The sequence below is a fragment of the Pezoporus flaviventris genome, unplaced genomic scaffold (assembly GCF_033815535.1).
Source record: "Pezoporus flaviventris isolate CSIRO_AGI_PZ_B2104156 unplaced genomic scaffold, CSIRO_AGI_Pfla_v1 ptg000015l, whole genome shotgun sequence".
Lineage (NCBI taxonomy): Eukaryota > Metazoa > Chordata > Aves > Psittaciformes > Psittacidae > Pezoporus > Pezoporus flaviventris.
The window spans coordinates 39,060,107-39,087,616 of record NW_026892563.1 but is presented as its reverse complement, the minus strand read 5'-3'; the positions used below and the strand labels follow the sequence as shown (position 1 = coordinate 39,087,616).

Below are 27,510 nucleotides of genomic sequence, written 5' to 3'. Positions count from 1 at the left end.
CTTCCAGTATCTGAAGGGGGCCTATAGGGATGCTGGGGAGGGACTCTTCATTAGGGACTGTAGTGATAGGACAAGAGGTAATGGGTTAAAACTTAAACAGGGGAAGTTTAGATTGGATATAAGGAGGAAATTCTTTCGTGTTAGGGTGGTGAGGCACTGGAATGGGTTGCCCAGGGAGGCTGTGAATGCTCCATCCCTGGCAATGTTCAAGGCCAGGTTGGATGAGGCCTTGGGTGATGTGGTTTAGTGTGAGGTGTCCCTGCCCACGGCAGGGGGGTTGGAACTAGATGATCTTAAGGTCCTTTCCAACCCTAACTATTGTATGATTCTATGATTCTATGATGAAGAGTCCCTCTCCAGCATCCTTGTAGACCCCCTTCAGACACTGGAAGCTGCTCTGAGGTCTCCACGCAGCTTCTCTTCTCCAGGCTGAACAGCCCCAACTTTCTCATCCTGTCTCCATACAGGAGGTGCTCCAGCCCCTGATCAGCCTCGTTGCCTCTATGGACTTGCTCCAACAGCTCCATGTTCTTCTTACGTTGAGGACACCAGAACTGCACACAGGGCTGCAAGTGTGGGGGTCCCATGAGAGCAGCGCAGATGGGTAGGATAACCTCCTTTGACCTGCTGGTCATGCTTCTTTTGATGCAATCTAGGATATGGTTGTCATCAACAAATCAGATACAGAGTTCCTACAGAAGCGGACATAAAGGCTTTTGCAAGCAGTATTTACTGCTGTACTGTTGTCAGGATCATGAGGACCCCCACCCAGAATAAGAAAATATTTGCTCTGATAACCTGTAGTCCCATTTCAGACAGTCCCCAAGGGTTCCATTTCACTGTCCTTCCTTCAATTTTCAGCTCACCCATATGAACTCCCTCAACCTTGGAGATAACCATAATCCTGCTCAGGAGTTTTGCTTAAACTCTGTGTAGATAAATACACACTGAATCAGGAGTATGCACAAAGCCTTCTGGGGGCTCTAAGAGCCCAGATCATGGTGTTTGAAAACTAAGGATACTTAAACCACACCTTTCAAAGTTACAAATTCCATTATAATGTACAACATACACTCCAGTTACTTGAGGCAGGGGTGTATGCTGGAGCAGTGCCAGAGTTAATTTATAATGTCAGTTATCATCTCTGCTGAAGAAAATATTGTTCCTGCGTCTAAAATTCACAGTAAATTCTGTACTCTAAAGAGGAAGCACAGAACTGAGACTCACTATCACCATCTTCTGATAAGTGACGACTTCCTACAAACCATGAGCCACTAAGATAAATGTCTCAAGTGTATACATGTTCTAGTGAGATCTTAGAAAGTGATTCATTGCAGAGTTGATGTTTAGAGGTAAGCGGATCTCTTCAGTTACCTGGAGATGCTAGATCTGATACTGCAGATCCCAGTGACTGTATATGTACTTCAGACACATGAAACATACAGGAATGGGAAAAGGAGGAGATTTCAAGACTAAGACAAATTACTGCACATATTCAAGGAAAAGTATCACTGAAGAAAAGGAACCTGAGACAGAGAGCAACACATCAAGGGGTAAGGTTACCTTCCCAGCTTCCAATGCTTCTTTCTTCAACTCAGAAAGATGTGATTGGATCTGTTTCCCACCCAGTCCTTCAAGAACACTTTACAATGACTTCCACAGTGCCACAGGGCATGTCTGCACTAGCACTGCCACTGAGATCAGGAGTGTGCTTTTGCAGAAACTTCCCACTGTCTCCACTAACTGCATTTCAGCAGGCCTCACACGTTGCATCATTCAGCAATGGAACATGAACATGCATTTCAGAAGTGCACCTACTTCACTCCAAATGTAAATAAACTGTAAATCATTGGCACACTTGACTAGAATTAGTGTGAAACAAATCCTTCCGAGATACACAGCACCAAGCCTTCTCAACAACTGTTCTCTAATGATCATGGTTGTTAGCAGAATAGGAGTATTTCACTGGGCAGATGCAGCTTTCATTTTGAGAATTCCTCTGCAAGAGCTACTAAAATAAAAAGCTATGTCAACAGTCAGTAAGTGAATATATTCATTTTTCACAAGTTTAACTGTCTTGAGGAAGGAAAACAAGGAATGTTTCCTTACTTGAAGGAAACAGGTCAGGCAAGTAAGAGCTGTTTGACTGACAGGGGAAAGGGAAACCCCTAATGTATTATTGAATTTAAAAGAGATAAAGTAGTAAATTTGACTGAAACACTGCTCAATATGTAATGTATTAAACCCCTACCTTAAAGAAAGGGCTTTTTGGAAGTTTTTCTTCCTGTTTCACCTACATGATTCCCTGGAAAAATCTAACAGTTTTGAAAAGTCTGCTCAGAACAGTTTGGGTAACGAGCCAGAAATGCCTGTTGATGTCATCCTCCCCTCCTCCCCTTTATAAAACAAATATATTGTATTGAAGACACACAAATACTCCTATTCCATTTTTACTGCAAAGGTGTTGGACACCAACCCTGTGCATTAGGTGGGAGTATCATAAGTGTAAAGACACCTTGAAACTATGATTTTGTCTTTTGAATATATGCTCCTATCTTTTTCACTAACGAAGAAGAACAGGTAGAAATTGGATACACTAATGTTAAAGATTTGCAGTATTTCCATGAGCACCGTGTTAACTTCTCTTAAGGAACCTGTTGTGGGACCTATGCAGAAATGAACCCATGTTAAAGAAAGAGTGTCACAGCAAATCCTTTATGCCAAGTCAGTAAGCAGCAGTAACCATGTGCCTGAAGTTTTTGTTCTAGTTTCCATGCAGACTATTACAGCTGTTAAAACACTGACAAAAGTGTTGTAAAACTACCTAAATACGCAGTTACAACTGTGTCCTTTCTTAATCTGCTGCAGTTAACATGAAACCAGGGCCTGTTCTTGAATATACTTATTCTTTCTAAAGGATATTACTTTGGGCTTGCCTATACTGAGTTTGGTTTCCCATCATTCTGTTTCCATCCATTCTGCTCCTCTAGTCTTTAACTTTAGAAACTGTGTCATCAGCAAGTTCTTGCATGGCAGTTCTCTCCTTCAGAGAGAACTAACAAACAAATACAGGGTCTCAGTACAGATCTGCAGACACTCAGGCCACAACTTCTTGTTTTGCAACATTAAGTAATTCTGTCTGAATCACCTCACCATGATAAGTGACTAAATTTTAAAACTACATAGCTTATGTGTTTTTTAAGCAAACAACTGCATTACACAGACACATCCTCCCACTCCCAGTTTTACTGAGTCGTAGAAGACTGAAATCCTTCATGACAAATGTCATAGGCATGTAATGGTTATGAGATGCCAGAGTACAGGATTAACTCAATTTACACTACAGTACAGCAATTTCAAACACAGAACCATTAAGAACAATGATACACTTAAATACGCTGGCACAGGACCAGTAGGACTTTAGTTACCTTTTAAGATGTACTACTACCCTCTCTTTGGAAGAGGCTGTCTCCTTTTGACAATTTCCCTTTGCCACATATTCCCCAAAAAATGCCACGGTCTGTGGGTCCTGGTCTTACCTCTTGTGAGGCTTAAGATCAGCGCAGTCTAACACCATTCTCCTATCACTGAACTTTCTTGAGGCTCAGTAGTGAGAGTTCCTAAAAACATATTTAGTCCCATTCTGGCTCTGACGCCACAATTTTCTAAACAAGTAGTTTTATACATTTTACAGAAAGTTCTCTGACTTCTCAAATAAAGATTTCTTTCACACAGAATTACATACTTTCCCCCTGTACCTTTTCTAAAGGATGCTGAACTGCAAATCCTGAAGCTCCCTGCTAAACTGAACACCAGGTGAAATAGCAGCAGCTGAAGAACGTGTACTTTCCCACTGAAGTACCTTAGACCTGATCAGCAGGATGGCACAGGTGGCAGAAGTGAAATTCAAGTCCACTCTCTGCATTCTTTGGAGTAACTATCAAAGGGACCATCTAGCACAGTAGTTACAGTGAGGTTTAGAGCATGGAAATCTGTATAACACACTTCACACCATCTAGATGCAGATACAAAATCACACTGAGTTTGAAGACAAAAACAGGGAGAAGCACTAAGTTCTCTCTTCATCACCTGGGCTTTTATTCTGGTTATCCGAGAACATATTCAACCACCATATCAAAGCTGAATAACTACCAATGGGAAGAGTTCTGTGTTTGTAATGAGCTCACATGCACAGGTAAGGATGTTTTTTCAGAAGATGACAGATCTTTCTGCTAGATTCTGAGCTCCTCACCTGTACTTCAGCTTCTTGCAGTGGTCAACAGAAAAACCAAAACCCTATTTGGGCAACCTTATATTCTGGTTTTGCATGATTTCTCCATGAACTCTGATTCCTTCTGCCCTCCCTCTTTGACTATCCAGACAAGCTTAATGATGGTCCCATTGGAAATATGGTTTTGCGCACATTTTTTAATGCAAACACCTTCAATGTTCTACTTGGATTTCCCAGGGAAAAAAAGCTTTAGTTTCAAACCAAAATGATTAAGAAGATACAAATATCAAAATGTGTGTCCCAGGAAACAAAAGTCCTCGTGATTACTCATCAGAGTCTACTGAAATCCCACCAGTCTTCTTATTTCTTGATAGATGGGGGCAGCCAGTTCTTTGGCTTTCACTGCTCCATCCTCTAAAATCTTCATCAGATGGGATTTGTCTTCTTGGAGTTTCTTGATTTCATTCCTGATAGGTGCAAATTTTTGAATCACTGACTCTGCTACCACCATTTTGTAGTGAGCAGTGTCCAGACCAACAGATTGGTGCAGTACCTCTTCAATGCTAAGCCCTGTCACTGCAGCATGGATGGACACCAGGTTGGAGACACCAGGGCGAGTGGCTGGATCGTAGGTCACCTCTGAGGTGAAGTCAGTCACGGCTTTGCGGAATTTCAGCACTATGTCATCAGGGCTGTCTGCTATGTTCACAGTGGCCAACTTCTGCGGGTCTGACTTGGACATCTTCACTGCTGGGTCTCTGAGGGATTTTATTTTCTTTGTTGTACCTTAAGAAAAAAGAAAAGGGAATAATTATGAACAATTCTGAACACACTGAGACAGTGTTTTCCTATGACAATTGCTAGAAGAACACTTTGCAGCAGCATGACCACAGAATCAACTGCGTTGGCAAAGACCTTAAGATCATCAAGTCCACCTGTTCCTCAGCACTGCCAAGGCCACTACTAACCCATGTCACCGAGGGCCTCATCTACACAGTTTGTGAACACTTCCAGGGATGGTGACCCCAGCACTGCCCTGGGCAGCATGTTCCAATGCCTGACCAGCACCCCATGGGCTTAAAAATGAGTTGTGAGCACAATCACATATATTCCTATTTAGTCCATATGCCCTCTCTGTCCTCCTAAGCTACCTTTCTCCTCTCCCATAAACAAAATGTAAACCTAGATGCATTTCTCCCCTCCTGGTAAGCAGAAACATCTGCTGGGACAGCTCCTAGTATTTTCTGCGGCTACATAGTGATTTTCCTCAAAAACTCTCCCCTCCCTTGTATTTCTGGCACTGGGCACAAGCTACCTAGACAGCATGGACTGCACATTATTGAAGGGCTCTCTAACAGTGGAGAAACAGGTTAAATCCAGTGATAAAAAAGAATCCCAGAACAGTTAATCTCCTTACTTGAGGAAGCTCTTTCACCCAAAATCTCTTGGTAATTCTCCTAAATATTAATAAAGACAGTTATTAAAAGTTCCCTAACTAAACACTAATCAGCTCTGTTAGAAGGAAAACTCTGTTCAGCTTAGAAAGGTGTGGGTATTGTACAATCTATTGAGATGTATGTGTGTACATGAAATAGCAGTATTAAGGGAATATTGCAAAGTACTTTATGAGGATCAAACCAAACTGTTTCAGTCTTTTACCAAGAAACAACTCATGGAGTACATGAAGTATCACTCATCTAGAAAGTACTCACACCAGTTGTTTTTTAAAAGACACCTAATATAGCCAACTAAATTACTCACTCCTCATAGACAGCCTTATGTACTCAGCGAAAGAGTAAGCGCTCTTCCAGGGTCCAACTCAGACTGCCCTAGGAAGTGCTCTGTTCTGAATCACCTTTTGGAAGAGGCTGTCTCTTTTCTGTAAATTTGAAGGAGTCCATGTAATCTAACTGCCTGCAACTAGTGAGTCTGAATAGGTCCCTAACTTCACTCATCATGATTTTCGTTGCTTTGCATACACTTGTGAACCTATGCAGGTATGCTTTTCACAGGGAAAGTGAAAAGTTCTTTTTTAAAAATCTTTTTCTTCAAATTGAGCTTTTTATTTCCTGGGAAACAGCCTCACCTGCACCATAAGCTACACTCAGCTCCTCACTACAGTGCTTAGTATTGAATTGCTTATTAGAAACTGCAGAGCTTGCAATACCGAGTATTCTCTGAGCTCCATTCTGAGTCTAACACCATTTTTGTCATTGAGGCTTGAAAAGTGAGAAAGGTTTATTACTGCCTGTCTTTTCTAAGGTGAGAGCTCCTTGCCCTTTTGGGGCGAAGGTCTCTGCTGTGCATTCCTCTACATTACTTACAACAAAGATGCAATGCTTCTTCCTTGCCCAGCTCTTCACATTTCTTAACAAACATGCCATTTGTGCCATCTGACTCCTCCTCACCCCCAGGCCTATGACCTAATGGCTGAGAAGATTTTCCTTGTAAGTCTCCCTGAGTCTAAGATCAAAACCCAAAAGTCTAAGCTCTGTAAGAGACCCTTACTGAAATATGAAAGTATACATTAAATACTTCAGAGAATTTTAGTACCTCTGAGCTGTTTAGCATGCTTACTGTAAACATCTACCACTCAGACCTTGAAGAATTCTGCTTGCTAGAGGTTTCGCCTTGTTGCTTACATGTCTGCTGAACTAGCAACATGGAGCAGAGACCCTACTCTTAAAAGGTTCAATACTTGAAGAGTAAGGCTGATAGGCAGCAGCAGAGTGCATCTGCCCCCCCCCCGGACTAGAATACCAAACGTCACACACATTCCTCTACTGGGGATTTGCAATGCCTTATGTCTATCCTGGGAGTTTAGTTTCACAGCCTCTGGTGTCTTGTTGTCAGTTTTTAATTTTCCACTCTCTTAGCATCAGTTTGCTCCCTCTTCTTGGTCCCTGAAACTACTTCTACATATTTAAATCCATCTTCAACCCTGAAGTTCTGTTAAGGGGGAAGGAAAAAAAAAAAATAACCAAGACCAGCTCACTTAAAATGGCTTTGGGCACAGGAAAGAATTCTCCATATTTCTTGTTGAAATGTTGTGCTATATCTTGGGCTAGTTCCAGGTGCAGGACTTGATCTTCTCCAACGGGAACATGTGTCGACCTTTTAATAAAAGACAGATACAGGAAACTCAGCAAAGCTTTCTGGTTCTGCTGAAACGTCACTCAAGACTGTCACAGCTTCTGCCATGACTGAGGGCCAGACTGAGCCATGCAGTCCAAGTCAGGTATAGGTGATGTGGCAACAAGATCCCAAACTGACTGTATCCCAGGATGAGCCTGCTTTTTGCGTTGAACAGAATCACATCTCCAAGGGCAAAAATAGCCTTTTGTGAAAACATATATAGTGAAGACAGCAAGAAGAGCAAATAATTAAATTCAGCTCAAAGAAAGATTTTTGTATTATCTCCTGCTGTCTCCTTAGAGATCAAAGAGCATGTGTTACAGCCTGCAAACAAAGAAAGATCTGCAAAGCATAAAGCACAAGCACCTTGCCTTGTTCTCTCAGGTTGAGAAGTTAGTACTGTAGATTTATCAAGGGAAGGAAAAAGAATAGAACAGTTCTTCTTCATGGGTCACCACTGCATAAGTATCATGTGGACCAGTGCCTCTATTGCCACAAATGTTATCATTCATAGATGAGAACTGTTAGGATCAAAGGATCAATTGATCTTCTGCATTGAACTCAGTAGCTTGAATGCAGGTCTGGAGGAAAACACAATCTGCATCAGAGGACATCAGGAGGTGAAGAATCCATTACTTCCCCTGGTGATTCTTTCCCACAGTTAATCATGCTCACTAAAAATGTCTGTTTCTTTGAGATGAAGCAGACTTGAAGTCATGCCAGCTTCTGATTACTCTCCCTTCCCCAGCTGATTTTTTCCTAAGGCTTGTGGGGTATTAAGCTCTGAATCCTGGATCTGTTCCAGTGTAAGAAAGTTCACTATACATCTTTTAAATTCCCAGAAAATTTCAGTTGAACACAGTACTCCTTCCTTCCGATCCTGAATTACTGGGCTGACATCCAGGAATCAATTTGTCCACCTTTATCCCCCACCAAACAATCAGCAAGGCAACCTAAAAACAGTTACAGTAGCCAATAGGAAATCCCAGTGGCCTACAACTAACAGAAAGAAAATCAGTGACCATTATCAATATACTTTAAGCAGGTCAAAAGAAATGTTTCCATATGCCAAAATGGTTCCATATTCACAAAGTTGGCCACTAAACAGAAAACATATTATCTTTATAAATGCTTCTGCATGACTCTTTGCCTTTTTCCTTGCTGCTTTTATATATATATATACACATATATATATTCCTGTCTTAGGGGTATTTTTATTCCTTTCTGTCATATATTTACCTTCTGTCCATTTTCCTGTCTCTTTAATTCTTGGTTCATCTGAATCAGTACTGTTTTGCCCACCCTCCAGTTCTTAACTCTTCTTCATGACTGCCATGCTCCTCCTGTGTTTCCATTTCTTCCTGATTCTTGTTCCCTATATTATGTTTTCACATTAAAACATTTACTATTAGAGATATTATGCAAATTTCTTCAAAGAGATACTGTTTCTCTTTCACTTCCTTGTTTTTTGCTATGGCTGGGCAGCCTGCTGTTAATACAGGTGGCAGCAAACAAATCACAGGCTTCACTAAGGAATCACACGATCTTATTAGAGATAACATAGGTGGTTGACCTCAATGAAAGCAAGGTGATTTCTGATAAAGTTGTCTAAATTTCATTCTTAAATACTGCTTGACAATCAAATAGGAGTCACTGCTTCGAAAAGAATTTTAGTGTTCAAATTCATTCTGACTTTTGCTTGCTTCCCACTAGTTTTAATTAAAAATCAAGTGAATTAGAAATACCATCTACTGGTCTTCTGACATTACTGTTTTTCCCTGCTAATGATCACTTCAGATTAAATTTCTCTAGCTACATTTTTCTGGGTTAACAACTGGCTAATCTTGGTTACTCTGTCCTCCTAAAGTCCCTAAAGTCTTTGTAGTTCTGTATGACTTCTCTGTCTCCACAAATATTCACAACTTCAGAACAATTTCAGAAAGTATATATGCTTGGAACATAAAAATCATTAATACATAGTGCATTGTTTCTAACATTTACTTACTGAGGCAATTTAAAATAATGCACTAAAAGTTCTATCAGCTAGGCTACAAACTTTGGCATGCTGAGTCACCCGTCCCTAACCAGGGTGTACTTCCATCCACATGGGACACCACAAAAGAAATTGAACTAGCTCAGGTACCACAGGATGCAGTAAATTATTCAACAGTATCAACAGGCCTACATAGAATGACACACTAATATGGGTATGCTATATACAGCCAGTTTAAGTATCTCTGCAGTATACTGCATAAGGCATAACTACTTAAAAAAAGTATATGTATGTGTGTGAGCATGTAATACATATAATTAAGCATCAATGGGTTATAATTCCCTAACAATTATTCTGAAGCAATCAGCTTTTTCTCCTTACAGTGCTGTCATTTGCTTTCAAACCAGGCTAGATTTGAACCAGCCACTTGAGAGGTAAAAAGCTGTCATCCATTTCCAATCTTCTGATCTAATCACACCCAGCTCCCCCACTTCAGAAGTTAGCACGTTGACCTGACAGACATTCATTCCAATGCAGCTCAACAGACATTGCCCATGGGCTCACATTCTGCCTCTTACTTGTACAGCAAAATATCTGCTGCTTGAAGCACAGGGTAGGTCAACAACCCAACAGTTCCTTCATTATTCTGGCTGGCACACTTCATCTGTTTGCAAAAGAAAAACAGAGCAAAATCATGCTTTTGGCTAGGGTATCACAGGCTGTGATTTTAATTAATTCATATTCATTTATTTAATTAATTCATATCCATATCATTTTAGGATATAGAAATTAATTCAAATCTACATTGCTTTAGGATATGTATCATTTAATTCAAGGTAGTCAGGCTACTGTTTCTAATTCTGTTCTAGTAATGGCGTATCTACTTTTTGCTTTTAAGAAATAACAGTTAAATATACTAAGCCCCTTAAAATCTTCATTATTTCATCATTACTATTCAAATATCTTTAGGTTTTTCTCACCCTCTGTCTTCTGCCCACATAGTTAAGTGCCTAAGGTTCAGGGGACCTAATTTGCAAAGCCTAGCACCTGTAACACCTATCTGTGGGCTTGGAAAGTCAATCCAGTCAAAGCTGGATTTAAAAGCTTAACTTTAGAACCTCAGGTTTGAAAAGGTTGGCTTTAATCTATGCCCTGCATTAACACTGGTTGCTGTATTTAAGTTTTACTGTTTTTATTTAATTAAGAAGAAAAACAGTAAGAAAGCAAACATCTGGAGGTATTTAAGACTTCTCTGAAGTCTGCAAGCCAAACTGCTCTTAATATAGTTTTTCTTTTTTTTCCTTTTTTGATACTTCTCTCTCCTGCCTTTTGGTTCTTCTACTTAAAAAATGCCAAAATAAAATACAAGGAAATTAAATGCAAGTACTCCACTGATGTACTCCTGCTGATGATCTCCTAAGATTAAAAAGATGAACATTTTAAATTTGGAAATGCAAACATTTAAGGTGCATTAACTTTATCACTCAGCACGTTTTTAATGTTTATGATTTCTATACTCCTCTTCCAACATATGTTTCTTTTGCCCCCTCTCCCATAAGAAGTACAGAGCCACCACTCTTCATGGTAGGAAAAGAAAAGCTGTTTACGGAACTCCTTCATCAGCAAGGCTCACGATTTCCACTGTAATATCTTGTGGTTGTTTTGCATTATTAAAAAAGCACTGAAATAACTCCAAGGATCTAGCAAAATCACTTTAACTAGACTGAACAAACCTCCTATTTATTACAGTTTCTGCAAGTCTCTGCAAAAAATGTTATGTTGTAACTTCCAGCAGGAAAACGTTTACTGATAGCAACAGACCTGGAAAGACAGATTTTCCTTTTTCTGCCATATGACTTAAACCTAAAGCAAGGGTAACCAAGATACAGTTGATATTTCACAGATAAGAAGTATTTTAAGGACAGCAGTTCTACTGAATTCCCATGTAATTCCACTGAACTAAGGAAAATGCCCATACCTTCCACTGGGGCAAGCGTAGCAGACGTGGCACATTAGTTAAGCACCCAAGAATCCAGGCAAGTTCTGCATGCTCAGGAACCTGGAAGTACAAAGTCAGGATCAATTTTAGTCTTCTGCATTTATATGTCTATTTTCTCAAAATCAATAGAGAGAAATAGTATTAGAGATCAGAAAACAATTTATTTTTGTCTTATTTTTTCAGTAAGGTGAAGTGATAGGCTAATGGAAAGTTCGGGACACTGCATGGATTGAATGCACTACAGTCAAACAGCATACAAAGGCTCTTGATCCTATCCACTCTTTTTCTAAAAAAGAAAAGAAAATGCTTTAGTAACAACAGACTTGAACACACATGTAAACTAGCCAACTGCTGGCCACTATGCAACTTTGAGATATCCCCACACTTTGAGATAACACATGAATAGTTACAAAACCTCTTTGCCTTTCTCATTTCCAGTGCCAATAAGTTACCCAAGCTTCTATTTCTTCTGCATCGGGGCCCTGAATGCACTCATTTCCCTTAATTGTCCCTACCAGCTTCACCTGAGCCCTCCACTCATATTCTCTGCCCAAGACCCCAGGAGCCCCAAGACCCATTTAAGGTCAGGCCAGACTTCTCCTAATCCTTGCCTGAGCTCCATTGCACCACAAGATGTCTGGTGGTATAATAATTGCAGGTCCTTCACAGAAGCCTAAGCTAATGGGTCAGGGGACAAGAAGAGCTGGGCTGCTCCACAAGGCTCTGGCTGCAGACAGCCCCAAGCCAGGCAAAACCAGTGACCTCCCTGAGCAGGACAATGTCCTGCAGTATTTAATCAGGACAGGGTTGGTGACAGTGAGAGTCTGGTGATCATTGGACATAGCAAAGTCAACCCAGGAAGCCCAGTGAGCAAATTGGAGCAGCAAGAACAGGGCTGTGCACAGGCACATGCTGAGGTAGCTCAGATGAATACAGGGGATAAGAGTCTAAGTGGAGCACTGGGGGCACTGGGTAGAAGGTGCCTGAGTGGAGGGTCTGGGTGAAGCTTGTCAGGGCTTTGGGTGCACCAATAGGTCTGAATGACCCTGACCTGTCTGCAAAAGAGGAATAGCTGAAGCCAAACTATACTACAGCCTGAACTGTGGCTTAATTTGTCCATTTGCCCCTCAGTTCTGCAATCCTATCAAAACTAATACTGATCTGCAGGTGAAAGAGAAGGACTGGATGTCCATATACCCATTAGCTTCTTGATAGACACTCTTCAGCTTTGGCATTTCAAATACTCATTTTAGGACTAGTAAAAGAGGCAAGCATTGCTGACGCATATGCAGTTCTTTCATTTCATCTGTGTCATTTTTTCTATTGTTAGTTAGCTATACATATGATGACTCATGCTCTGCTCTTTGCTTACATGTTTGATTCATTCTTCTCAGTATTGGCAGGTTTGGGTATTTAAGAGCATCTTAAAAAAACATCTCCAAGATGTTCAAAACTTCATGCTTGCAACAATATATAGCAACCCAGATGGAAAGCAGTAGAAAGTGTTTAAAAACAAGTAAGAATTAGTAGCACTGTTAATGGCAATTCCTTTGTTGTCAGATTTTAAGTGTAGTAATTTCCTAGCTAACAGACATCAGACTATTTCTGTTGTCAATGTCGTATAGGGGTATCTGACTTCAAGGCAGCAGCTCAGTGGTTAAAGATAAGAAATATTCCAGGTTGATTCTCTTTCCCTTCTTTCTGCCTTTCCTGCAGTCTTTTTTGCTTTTAATTTTCTCATGCTGATTTTCTCTGTCACAAGACAAAGTGCAACAAGATGCACCAAATGTACCTTCTGCAAGACTCAAACAGTAAACTGAACTCTATAGAAAATACTAAGCTCAAGACCCCATTTCATTTAGAAGACATCACCATCTGGTTCAAAGTGGCTCCTCATTCCTTTCTATCAGTCACGGACAGAGGAGATGGTGCTCTGTTGCACTTGTGTTGACAAGGACTCCCTTAAAAAGCTACGCACTCACTCATCCAGCTACGTCAGACATTGCTTCCACAGCCCGGACTGCATGTGTGTTTCATTGCATCAGGGGCTTTCACATTACATCAGTTACCAAACCACCAAATTATCTGAACAGCATTTGTAGACTTGAATCTGCAGTTCTAGCAAGTTACATTCACTTTTAAGTCTCAAACACACACAGTCCTTTGCTAGACTGCTGAATATCAGGAAGAAAAAAGGGGGAGAAAATACACAGAAGAGCAGATGTTTCAGTTGAGGAAAAAAATCAGAACTGGAGCCTAACGAGTTAACATTCATCTCCCAAATTGCAGTAACTGACTATGTTAGCATGTGAATCAGGAGGTACTAGGCTGAAACTACAAATCATTTATCAGACTTAATCACGGTTTAAGCTACTGTGTTTTACTTGGCAAGAGGGACAGGTAATTGCTGCATCTGGTTGGTCACCATGCATCAGCTCAAATGTGGTTACTCATTAAGCTACAGTACTCCATCACTTTGATTGCATATCTTCAGATACAAATAAACTGGAAGAAGTGAAGATGTATACGATACCAGGAAAAGAAAGGCCTATTCTACACTTCCTTTGTGGCATGTATGTGTGCTACATGTTACTATGAACTGGTGTAATGAACCATTGCGTTCTGTCCTCAGAACAGACTTTTCAGCATCTGAAGGGGGCCTACAAGGATGCCAGACAGGGAATCTTCATCAGGAACCACAGTGGTAGGACAAGTGGCAATGGATTCAAAGTGAAACAGGGAAGATTTAGGTTAGATATAAGGAACCTCACCCTCTTTACTGTGAGGGTGGTGAGGCAATGGAACAGGCTGCCCAGAGGAGTGGTAAATGCTCCTCTTCTGGCAGTGCTCAAGGCCAGGTTGGAAGAGCCTTGGGCGACATGGTCTAGTGCGAGGTGTCCCTGCTGATGGCGGGGGTTTGGAACTAGCTGATCCTTAGGTCCTTTCCAACCCAAACTATTCTATGATTCTACGACTTTCCTATTCAAAACCTGATTTTGAAGACTTTCAAAAGAAGATTCCATTCAAGAATACTAGAGAATTCTTTCAGGACTGAAATTATTTGAAATCAGTGTGACCACTTTTATTTAGACTTTTTTTTCCTCCATTTGTAAGAATATCCTCAAAAAGGACACAAACTACTGTGCTTAATTCATCTACGTCTTAGCCTGCCCTTCCTCATGCATTTTATTGAACTAAATATTAATCTTTGAATCTTTTGGATTCCAATAGGAAATATATTTAATTGGAAAAGGCCTCTTTCCCAAAAGATGCCTTTTTTAACCAGAAGAATCAAATGCTTGATGTAGTTTTATTTAGCGTTAAGGCACCATCTCACTTAACATCACTTGATTACTATTATTGTCTTGATGTGTGGGTCAATAACAATCCCACTAGCACATTTTCTCTTTGATTCAATCCCACAAGGACTTTTATTTTCCCACAGTACTACAGAGAGAGGCAATCCCTCTAGGAAATAGAAATGAAACAGAAAAGACAACTCATCTTTGTATCAATCCGTCAACTGATTTGCAGTTGCTTCCTATTCCGTTAGGTTGCATTTATTGTGCCACCACAAGGAAGACCTTTGTCAAAGTCTCTACGCAGTTTTCATTTAAAAAAGTAGGAGGTCTTCTGCCTTTTCATTTTTAAAGGATTTCACTCAGAATCTAACCATGTTATCTAGGAAATAAAATATACAGAGTTCCAATCCATTCAGTTTATTCAGTGTATACTTGAACCAGTAAAGAATTTAGTTTGCATCTGACAAGAGTAGTACCCTCTGGAGCTATGATGTACTTCAGGAATGCCCCAGCTTTCTGAAAGAGGACAGCTAATAAGCAGCTTAGCTCTTTTCCAATGGAAGCAGCAGTTTCTCAGCAGTGTCCTCTCCCCCAAATCCCCCAGGATAAAAATCCTACAAAACTTAGAAAACCTTAATTCTATGTCCAACAAAGAGAACTCACAGCTAGTGACAGTTCCTGAACTGTATGTCCAACCAACCTCCAAGATTGCCACAATCACTTCTAATTCTGAAAACCAGCTATCTAATCCATTAAATGCTTTGTGTCAATTCCAGCTACTTCTGTGTTCTGAAAGAATATAATAGCTTATTTTCAATAAAAACATTATTTTCTCAAGAAATATTTCTTGTAGTTTGGCTGAAAATCTCTGGAGGACTAACAGTCTTGTAAGTCCTGTGTTTATTGTTTCCCATACAAAGCCAACTACTTCCCATTAACAGTTTTCACAAACAAGTTTAACCAGATCCATATAGTAACCCCAAATCATACCCTTTGCTGAGTGAATACATCAAATCATTAACTTTTTCTTCTCCTGTGCTCTTGCCCACTCTAACAGTTTTCTTTCCTAATTTGTTCCAAGTCTGTAAAACCCATCAATATTCCTCAAAGGGTAGAGATGGTCATCTCTCTGCTATTCCCAGTACCACATTTCCTCCTTGATTTCCATTGCATTAAGCGTCCCCCACAACCTGGCTTACTAAACACTAATCAAAGAGTTACTTCCAGAACAAACTACTTACATCCATTTCTTGTGGCCCAACAAAACCAAGGCTGCCCAGTCAGATTCCTTTTGTTTTTAAAGCACACTTATTTAGCAGAGGTGGCCACTTCCAAGTGACAATGAGCAGTTGTCTAGAAGGCACAACCATTTCTGCTTCTTCAGCTGGATGAATGCCCTGCCCTCCCTTTTTACAGACAAAGAGCTTCTCAGTTGTTCACTCCTGTGGCCATTTGACATTATTAAACTCAGATCACAAGTTACACTTCGATCACCTCTGAGATGTTATATGCTGAAGTACAACCTCAGGGCTTCTCCTTGCAGATCCATTATTTTGTCCTTGATCTTAGCTATTCCATACCAAGTTACTGCTGCTACTCCCTGGCCACAGCCAAAGCTGATGATATACATGGATAAGCAACAGCTACTTTTAGCGCAACTAGTTCTAGCTGACTTTCCATGCTGAGACATACAGCTCAGGAGGACAGCAAGCAATGCGGTTCAAGAACATGGATACTTTGAGCAGATCTGAAAGCTGGCAAACCAGCAACATTGGAACTTAGCTTTCTGAGGTTTATATACATAGTTGCGTGTCAGCAGCTGAAGTGGCAATCAACCTGCAAGAAGAGATGCAGTGTTCCATTTTCAAGATGGACTTCCCTAAGTTGCAACCTACAGCCCTTCTCTGTAAAAGACTGCAAATTTGCTGCGTATCTGTTACGTGGAGCCAGCTTCCCCTCAGCAGTGTAACCTCATGAAGGGCTACATTTTAAATGGGCAATAAATGTCAAAGACTTGATTTTGACAGTGTAGAGGACAAACAGGTCTGAAGAAGTAATTTGGATAGTTGTGTATGAAAAGAAATCTGACCAGAGGAAGGAAAGTGTCCTAAAGAAAGAAAGAAAATGAAACGTTATTCGTTAGGATTTTTGTCTCTTCCAGAAGTACCAGTTAGTGCTCCCAAAAGGCCTTGTAGAAGAAGGTGCTGCTCACATTTATTTTTCTTGAATAAGAAGTAGGATTTTATTAATGGCTAAGGCTGCAAGCAGTATGTCCAGGACACTTGGTAATGCATCTCTGTATCATACAGCTAGAGAGAATAAGAAGGCCATAAACAAAACAAAATAGACTGCTCTTGAATCAAATGCACACAGCAACTGAACACCCAGTAAGACACTTTCATGACAGAAAATTTGACGTGGTATCCCAAATTCCTGTTCAAAGAAATAACTCAGGTGTAGGTGGAATAAGTTCATGGTTACAAAGGCAACATCTGATTTTACAGAACACATTAAGCAATGTGCTGAATTGGGGGGGTGGCTGTCTATCAGTATTTACACCTTTCACTGTTACCTTTGAACATGTTCACAACTTATCTTCATGTATATTTAGTTAAAACTTATAGAATAAGACCCTGACCAAGAATATCCCTACTGGAATCAGGTGACTTGGTTATAAACCCAGATGGAACACAGTATTTTGGCCAAGGAACCCTTTTCCCTCCCTTTATTCATTCTGAAATTAAATTATTTGCAGAAACAAGCTCCTAGTCTGACAATACTGTTTGAGGAAGTAGTTTGGTGTGGCCAGAAGACTGTTGGGGAGAGGAACACCCAACAGCTACATAACAGCATGAGATAAACTAGGTAAATTAATGAAGAAGGAAGGGAAAAAAAGAACCATGACTTTTCTTCCCACTAAGCTCCAATTACCTCTAGCCCAGTCCTGTGGGGGAGAAAACAGAGGGATGAGAGAAGCAGAATCATTTTCTAAATTAAACAGTTACATACTTCCTCTTCTGACAGGAAGTTTTCAATGGACTATGCTAAATTACGGACTTTAATGAATTTATAAGCTATGATGCAATGGAAGCTTTTCAGCCCCTCTGAAAATTGGACAAGAAGTAGCATGAATGTATTCCAACTCTGCCCACAAAACAAAGCAGCTGGATACTTCTGGAAAATAATAGCAGGGAAAGAGTGTGAACATAGAAATTATCGTAGTTTGGCTTTTCAAGGCTAAGACAAATTGGCAAATTCCCACCTCCCAGAGTTACTTCTTCAATTTGCTTGCACGCTGCAAGGATACTGCAGCTGATTATATTCGGGAAATAAATCACCCCCTCCAGAAGGCTGAAAACTGCAATTTTCTACCCAGAAACAGAATGTTATGTTGTCCAGAAACTCACAGTGCTCCTCACAGAAGTGTGAGTAGAGCAGAACAGGCACTGCTGCTAAATCAACTTCGAGGGAATTTTAGTTTCTCTTCGGACATTCTGCATATGTCTACTACAACAGGTAGGTGGACAGGAAGAACCGCCTGAGATCACATAAAAGCAACTGCAGTTTCTGCCGTTGTTTTGACTGTGAAGCAGATGAGATACGAGATGGTTATGGGTAAGAACTGAAATGTGTATTGTACCCACCAGGAATCAGAGAAAATGGGTTATACCGTATAAGCTTCCCACGTGCGCAGATTGCTTACTGTCTTCCTTATTTCTGCCCTGTAGTCCTTTTTGGTTTTCATAAAATAGTCTAAGTTTTATGAAAGACAACTGGTACAGCTTTTATCAGTTATGGTACAACTTAAAGAATATATTTGCTCTTTCTTCTAGGATTTTCAGGATATATTGGATATGTCATTATTCTGTTGCTTCTCTTTTATGCCTGATAAGCAAAGGCAGGCAGTTAAAGTGTATCTTGATGTTATTTTCTCTAAGATCAAATTGGGGTTTGCACATCTTGCAGCTGTGCTCCAAAGAAAAAGGCATCATCTTGAAATCTGCATTTATTTGTATTGTTTTAGAAATTGTCCCTCTTCTATGACTTGTCTCACAAGTTGACCTGTCTTCCTACTTCAGAAGATAGGATTGAACAAGCTGTAACAGAAGAGCTGCTCTCACTGGAGGCCACTCCAGTGTCCAACGTGTTCCACAACTGGGTTTTCCTAGATACTCTAATAAAATGTGCTTGTTTGTAACCCTTCGCAGACAATGCAGGTCCAAACACTCCCCTAAATATTCAGCATCATCCTTCTTGCTTCTAAATATTTTGAAGGTATCATCACTTGTTCTTTGTAGCAAATACTCCCCTAAGCTGGAGTTCAAGTCTGTACATGTTAACGTAAGTGTGGGAGGCATTTGGTGGACTGCTATGTATGGACATGAAATATGCAGCCAGCTATTAACTTCCTGTTTATATATATTATAAAACCCTGTAGTTTATAAATGGTAGATTCTGAAGCATACAGAACTAATTTTCATAAAACTAGCACTTTAAGGGTAATTTAGCTGTACACCTGATACATCAGAAACAGCCTTTCATCTCTTGATTGTATTGGAAATGATGGTAAAATGTGGGAAAAGTCTGGAGCTCTGGATTACAGATCCAATCTGCACAAACCCTGTTGTAAATAACAGCCTACTGGCAGTGAAACCCTTACCAAATGCACAAGCCTTTTGGGAAAAAAAGAGATCAATATTCTTTTTCACATATTACAAACATTCCAGAGAAGCAACAGAAGTGCCAACAGAAAGAAAGTACAGAAAGAGTAAGCCAAACAAACCAACACATCCCCCTCTTCAGTAACTGTAGACCATTCTTGCCCAGGTTAATCCAGAGAAAGTTAAGAGGCCACAGAAGCATCTACAATGACTGACTGAGCAATTTCCTTCATGGGACTTACCATTACCAGCATCCTTTTGCAGCGCAGGTAATGAATTCTGCTGTTACTGTTCCAGAATCAGGGTACTACCAGCCATTAGTTGGAAGAAACTAATCAGAAGAAACTGCAGTAGCACTTCTGTGAGCTACAGTTCTCCTAATTCTCAAGATAGAACTCAAAATACACTAATAATTGTAGAGTTAATCTACTGAGAAATCTCTCATTTATGAGTTTGATCTGGTATTGAAGAGAGACATTTACTTTGCCTGTAAGCAAGTACCTAAAGCAGTTCTTTATTTGCAGCTGGATTTTCACTGTTTTCCAGTGGACCTCTGGAAATACAGCCTATTTCAGGATACAAATGGGTTTTGTCACTTTGCTTTACACCTCAGCCAGATGTTTGTAAACAAAATAGTGGGGTTTCAGACCACCCTTGGAGAGTGCTGCAGTGGCTGGAAAGGGGAGGTCAGCTCCTTCTTTGGAAAACGGAGCAGTTACCAAGCCAAAAATCAAGCCATAAACTTTCCTGATTAGCAATAGCTGCAATCCATTTCACACCCTTGTTTTTAGGAACAATCATCTTGATATTATGACATTCCATACTATACTATTTCATTATCATACTAAAACAATAATCACATTAGCAGGGTTCCTGTCTCCTTTCCTCACATCAAGCACTACACACAGATATTCCTTTTAATTGCTTCCAGAGAAACATCTGGTCCTGCCAATGCCGTTGTAACAGACCATAGTGCATCTCTGGGTATACTTGACCAGTACACTTGACTGGGGTAGGCAACACACCACTTCAGCCTGAACCACTTCAGAAACAGTCTGAATTCACAAACAATTGTAAAAGACCTTCTTTGATACTAGAAAAAGGACTTTCAGGTCCAGAGAAGGGCAATGGAGCTGGTGAAGCATCTGGAGCCACAAATCTGATGAGGAACGACTGAGGGACCTGGTGGGGTTTAGTCTGGAGAAGAGAAGGCTCAAGGGGGATCTTATGATGCTCTACAACTACCTGACAGGAGGTTGTAGTGAGGTGGGATCAGTCTTTTCTCCCAAGTAACAAGAAACAGAACAAGAAGAAACAGCCTCAAGCTGTGCCAGGGGAAGTTTAGGTTGGCTATTAGGAACAATAATAGCCAACTTTACTTTTTTTTCTCTGTTAGTCTCTTTAACAGAGGCCAGCCTAACCACTATAACAGAAATCAGATTAATTTTTGGTGTTGGAAACTCTTGTTTGCTAAAGCTGAACATTTTTCAAGCCTAGCTAGCTAAAGTTTCACTGGCTGTTGACTGCACTGGCTCTGTAGAAGCATCAGTTACAGTTCTGTCCTCCCATCATTTCCGAGTCTGATACTTTCTCTTTAGGGACTCAAAGACTCAGTCTCTGCATTACTATATTCTGAAAGATACAGCATACTTTCTGTGGTTGCTCAGCCTGCAAAAAGGAAGGCTCTGGGGAGACCTTATTGAGGCCTTTCAATACCTTAAAGGTGTCTACAAAAGAGCTGCTGAGGGAGGCTTTACAAGGTCCTGTAGGGACAGGACAGGGGGGAATGGCTTTAACCTGCCAGAGGGAAGACTGAGACTGGACAGAAGGAAGAAGTTCTTCCCTGCAAGGGTGGTGAGGCACTGGCTCACGTTGCCCAAAGAAGCTGTGGCTGCCCCATCCTTGGCAGTGCTCAAGGCCAGGTTGGATGGGGCTTGGAGCAACCTGGTCTGTGGCAGGTGGTTGGAGCTGGATGAGCTTTAAGGTCCCTTTCAACCTAAACTAGTCTCAGATTCTAATAACTGTAATGTAAGAGCCTCAGTGATAATCTGCTGGCTTCAAGGGAAGTCTCTGTGCTGGCTTTAGCAAGACCTGGAACAGCTGTAGTTTAGCTTTTGGACATGTAAGAATGTAAGAAAAGCAACACTGGAACAGCCCAAATATTCATCTCCAAGAGCAATCATCAGAAAAGAGCCTAAGTACAAAACAGCATCCCAATTGTTGTTGCAGCACTACCTGCAGAAGTGGTACCTCATGTATAGAACAGTCCCCAGCAGATATTTCAGATGAATACAGCAAGTCCTTTCCTGAATTCATACACGTTTCAGCATGCACTGTATCTTCTGCCAAGGAGTCTTGTAGCCTAATTGTGGATTTCATTAAATTCAGTTCATGTTGAATCTACCAGGTACTAATTTATTTTGACACTTGATTTTGATTCATGTTCTTCAATGGATAAACCACACATTCTCTATCTATTTTCTCCATTTTACTTTCTGTTTTATAAACCTTTACTTTATTCTTCTCTAACCACAACCTTCTTCATCTCCTAGGCTGAAGAGTCCTGCCTGTGTATCTAGTCCGTGTTGTAACTAGCTGAATCATTCAACTGCTTGAAAGGAATTAAAAACAAAACTCCAGGTTGTTTTTTACTGCATCATTGGCTTTCCAGTATATGTAGCCTCAATATGAATGAATTTAAGTCAGAGTAGAGACAAAATAAAACCCAAGCTGGTAACTTCCTAAAAAGAATAAACAGACTTGAACAAAGCATAAATGAATTTAAACATTTCTCCATTAGAATTCTGAGCTAATCTATTTATTTTTTTTAATACAGAGGAAAAATGAAGCGGGAAGTGTATCTGTCTTCATCATTTCAATATCCACCAGGGATATGGAGCTATGATTGTCATTTGCAGTTTGACAACCACAGGAAACTCTGCCTGTAAAGAACCATGTTCAAAGGAGGAATTTAATATCACAATTTCATCTTGCACTGATACAATTCAGGCTCCATGCATATCAACTTCGCAGATGTTGCAAGTCAGACATCCGTTAAAGATGTCTTCAGAAGAGCAGAAGCTATGACACATCTGCGTCTGTCAGAAATCATGTAAGTTTGCCAGTTTAGAGTCAATAACAGAAAGTTAATGAAGCAAGAAACTAAATTGTGTTCCAGGAAAATGCAGCATGTGATAGACTAAGCTGACATATGCCAAGTAGGAAAGTAAGCCCAGTACCCCTTGGGGTGGTCAAGAGCAGAAGCAAATGTCTCACATATGAATTACCAGATCAGGTGGAAAAAGGTACATATGTAAAGCAGGTTACAACAAAGGGAAAAAAAAAATCCCAGAGAAGACATTAACTCCCTGGTGATGGAACCTACACAAAACTTACCATGCCAGCTACCTGCTGGAGATAACTGTGCAGCTGGCAGACTAATTGCTAAGTGCTGGTATGAAATCACAGAAATGTGTTTTACTTGCCTTTACTGGCTTTATGGTTGCACAGACTACATTTATGCATTTATGATTTAACTTTTTGTGACTAAAGTGGGTCTTACAGAGCTAAATTAACAGTCTCCTAACAGGCTTTTTCAGTGTTTTACTCATAACCTGCATTAACTCCTAGCTCTGCCTGGGAAATTTCAAGCATACTTATCCCTAAATTGACTTCTCAAACATGGTTTCAGCCACTTCGAAACAGCAGCAAGGCCTAAGTTCGCAATGCAACATTGCTATCATTTTCTACACTGACACAAAGGTGATCAATGCTATACTCAGTCATTAACATGTGTGGAAAGCCTCTTATTGAGAAACAAACCTAATATAACAGGAGCACTAACCAGTGACTGTCGGAACAGGAAACACTTCTTCGGGTCAATACCACAGGCAAGGATGGCAGCAGTGGTGTCCAGTATGTTCTGGCGCAGGACAGCTGGTTCCTTGGGCATGGTGAGAGAGTGCATGTCCATAATGCTATACAGCACTGAGCTGCACTCTTCCTGCAGATTCACCCAGTTCTGAATGGCTCCAAGGTAGTTACCCAGATGAGGTGTCCCAGTTGGCTGGATACCAGAGAAAATCCGATCCACGATCATATTCTGTTAGCAAACAATTCATAAAATTAACAAGTGAATTTTAGGGACAGACTCTTTTACATTTGATAGTCATTAATAAAGCCTCACTTACACCTGTCTCTACTCCTATCAGTGTATTCATTTATAAATTACCTCAGGATTAACTAAAAGTAACTGCAGTGTCAATCCTAATACTCCTAATACTCAGAGAGACTGACAACCAGTGTTGATTTTAAGCAGTCAGACTGCATATACAAACTGACATAGCTGTAAATAAGGTCAGTGAAAACTAGATCTCAGAAGACAAGTCATAGATTCTTTCATCCTTTTTTGATCTTTTTGATCCTCATCTTTCATCCTTCTATGATTCTATGATTTGGAACCGAAGCTGTATGTTTCTCTTTAGAACATTATCCACTCTGATACAGAAACTCGGGATCACAGCCTAGAGAAATGGAAACATTTTTGTGGTAAACATATGCAGTATCCCAGTAGGCTGCCAGCTTAACTCCCACCAACACTCAAGTCTTATTTGTCTAACTGCAAAGACCATTTTGAGCAGTTCCTGAAAGAAACCGAGTCCTTGTCCCAGAGGTCAAAGAATAATGAAGAGATTATCAAAATTCTGAAACTACCCATCTTGGCAGCAGTACAGTTTCTGAAAGGGCTTTACAAAGAAATACTGCTATAGCTCAAGGTCACACCTGGAATACTGTAGATGCACCAGTACCAGTAATATGTCAACATCTGATGAGATTTCACAGAGAAGCAGCAAAAAACGTCACGAAGAAGCTAAGGTTGGGAATAAAGATTTAAAAACTTGAAAAATGTACAGCTTGGCTAAGTAACAGTTACCATCTTGGAAAGTTTGTTTTCCTGCATCCCAGCCTTCCATTTGACCATTTTCTCAGAGCCCCAAGCTGTCAGCACATGATCGATTACCTCCCCGACCTTCCCAAAGAATTCCACTATATCCAGAAGTAACTCAGCAATGTTCCATGTGAAAATGCTTGCTACATGCCAAGCTGTAAGAACATGTAAGACTTACAAATGAGGGTCCCACCAACCTCAGCACGGAGCTCTAGTCACAAAGCTGCTCAATACAAACCCTCAGTCTCTTGTACAGCAGGAACATCAACTTCATTATGCCTCTGGTTACATGATCATTTTCCTGCTATATTTTATAAGCCACACTGATATCAAAGTAGAGCGATTAATGTAGTCTGTTTTCATTGCTGTGAACCTCCTACATACTACTAAAAACCCACAAAAAATGGCAGCAGGAGTCAAGGCCAAGTAGCATTATCTTTAACTATTAAAAAAAAAAATAAAACCCCCAAACTTCAAATTGACTTAATTTTGACTCAGACTCCAGAAAAAAACAAATAAGAATTTCCAAGTAGATAAGACTTTGTATTTTTAAACATGATCTACAGTTCAGCCATTTCCTTCAAAATGTGCTGGATAATTCTCATTGCTTTCAAAGTAAGCCTGGTTTTCAGCTAAGCCAATTTTCTTATCCAATGTTGAAGTGTTTGTGCTGACAGGTAAGAGCAGGTCTGGGCTAGCAGCGATGCTGACTTTTCCTGCTCACATAAATACCTACACTTTTCAGTGCAGGCGGTAACCCCCCTCACCTCATCCTAAGTATCTTCTTGACTTCTAGTATATTCTTGAGTCATTTTCTAAGATCTCTTCTAGAACCTCCAGCACGGGAGCTGCAAACTAGTCACTGCAATGAAAAGCACACGATTTCCTCCAACAGCAATTCTAACTTCAAGTGGTTGTGCTCCAGTCCTTAAACATCCGTGCCTTTTTTCTGCATTACACAAACATGGAATTATGCTACTCCTTTTTTTTTGCCATTTGATCACCTGTTTTCGTAGGAAACTACAGCAGAGCATTTGTAACCACTTGCGGAACCCACTCACCTCCCGCTAGGCTACTACCTGGCCCAAGGGCTGCAACCAGCTTCTTGTTGGCACTGAGAAGGGTCTCAACGTCCATAAATCTTCTAGAAACTCAGAGAACTTTGGATGCATGGAGCTTCAGAGCTGTACGTATGTTACTAAGGGCATGATCACTTGTTAGGCAATGCAATCACTTGCTAGGCAACGCAACTTTACAGGCATAACATTTGTCTTTTGCTTCCTATGTTCCTGCTCTTCACCAAGAGAATAAGAACCCAAGAAGAAACCAAGGCTATAAACAGATGATGACTACGATGGTGTTCTGCCCTACAGGGATCCCAGAACAGCTGGTTAGTTGTCAGAGCACATTTCCTCATCTCATCCGTCTTCTAGCACTCAGTTCAAATCGTGATATTCCTTCACACAATTCTAATTCTCCCCAGTGCTGCCTACTATGTAGCACCCATTTAGATGTCTAATCACACTCTGCCACACAGGCTGTAAATTCTTACATCATTAATCTCCATTTTCTTATCAGTTTCATCCCTCCTGTGTTCATGTATTCTTTCCTTCCTGCACTTGCGCTTTTCACCCCCTGCTTCCCAGAAGAACTCTTGCATGGAATATCAAGACAGTAAGGAGGCACAGAGAATGCCATATGGTAAGGAAGCTATTGCTACCATTACTCCAGTGACTTTATGCAAAATGTTTCCTACCTGCACTGTTAGAACAGCTTAGAAACTTCCTAATCTTCTAGTAATCCACTATGGATGTGCATTAAATAAAGTGTGTTGAGATGACTATGTTAAAAGTATAGTGAAGAAACTTGTACATCTTTCAACTACCTAGACAAACCTAGACAAGGACAGCATCACCTGAAATATCTTCTGATGTTATTGCTTCTTTTCCCTGGGACACTGAAGCTAATGGTACTTCAGTGCAGAAGCAGCTCTACCCCCTGGGATAAATGCGCGTTATAACCCTCTGTGCAGTCAGCACAGATCAGCTCATGTGCCAACACCCTGACCCAAAAAGAGCTGGCACCCTGAGCCTGTGGACTCCACAAACCTTGTCAGTCCTCAAGTCACAAAGACTCCATTCCCTTGCAGCCACACTCCCTGCTTCATATACTTCCTATGCCATGTTCCTTCTCTGCCTTTTCCCCTGCTCAGATCACTGCCCAGTTTGGAGATTATGTCACTATGAACAAACTGGATGTACTGGCAAAATTATGTTCCCTAATTTGAGTATAATATACTCAAATATTGGTACAGATACAATAAGGACATTTAAATAGGCAGTTTGAGAATGTTTTTCACCAAGAAAACACAAGACATCAGAATTTCAACATAAACTGTACATTCAAATTCTGTACTAACTCCAAAGATATGAAGGGTAACAATAAGCAGATTAAACAGATTAAAGATAGGTTCATTGTAGTACTACGTAAGCATCTGGTGCCACACTACATGTTGGAAAGAAAACACCCAAGCACAACGTAAAATGGACAGTTTCATATAAAGAGAGAACAAAGTTCCCTGTCTATCCAGTAAGGAGAATACCTCTGAAAGCAACCATGGCATCTTTAACGTGCTTGTATGTTCAACTGGTAAATAATTACTTCGAAAAGATTTGTTCAGTATATGGGTAATAAGTAACAAGTCAAACATGAGCAGCAAACAGTAGCAGTATTATACTGAGTCTAAACTCAGCAATTACTTAACCTGAAGTCTGGAATTTGCAGAAACAAGCAAATCCAATAACGAAAACTGAGCTAGGCTGGACCTGGATAAAGCATAGCAAATAAGTTACAAAGAACAAACCCTCACTGGCTCCCATCTGGGGGACCGACCAGTTGACTACAAGTCTTTCATCTTTAACTCCTTTGATTCCATTTAACAACATAAAGCACGAGATGTGACAGCAAATGGGGTGGTATGAAATATTCCATTGTGTTAGCAGAAGTCTATATTAAAAAGAGCCCCCACAAAAAAAAAACAACAACCCTTAAATGAATTTTGGACTTCTAGCACTAAAAATATACAGAGAACATTGCTCCTTTGGAGAGAGTTTATGTTCCCTGTTTGTTCACTCCGTGAGAAGCAGCGGGTGGCATAGCAGCATGGCAGGGGAGTTTTGCTGGTACCATGAAATCATGGGGCTGGAATGCACTTCAGTGGAGCTCTTCGGTCAGGGGATGG

General features: G+C 40.5%; 1 protein-coding gene across 2 annotated transcripts in view; it reads right to left on the bottom strand.

Annotated features, from left to right (window-relative positions):
- Positions 1-4,074: 4,074 nt before the first annotated feature.
- The window catches only part of WARS2 (tryptophanyl tRNA synthetase 2, mitochondrial), a 45,100-nt gene continuing 21,664 nt past the window's right edge, over positions 4,075-27,510 (bottom strand). For both annotated transcript variants that reach the window (XM_061454190.1, XM_061454191.1), the window contains exons 2-6: positions 23,166-23,423; positions 11,338-11,418; positions 9,938-10,023; positions 7,227-7,345; positions 4,075-5,017 (exon numbers count right to left, since the gene is read on the bottom strand). In XM_061454190.1, the coding sequence (XP_061310174.1) occupies positions 4,569-5,017; positions 7,227-7,345; positions 9,938-10,023; positions 11,338-11,418; positions 23,166-23,423 (993 nt within the window). In that variant the 3' untranslated portion in view covers positions 4,075-4,568. The remainder of the gene's footprint in view (positions 5,018-7,226; positions 7,346-9,937; positions 10,024-11,337; positions 11,419-23,165; positions 23,424-27,510) is intronic.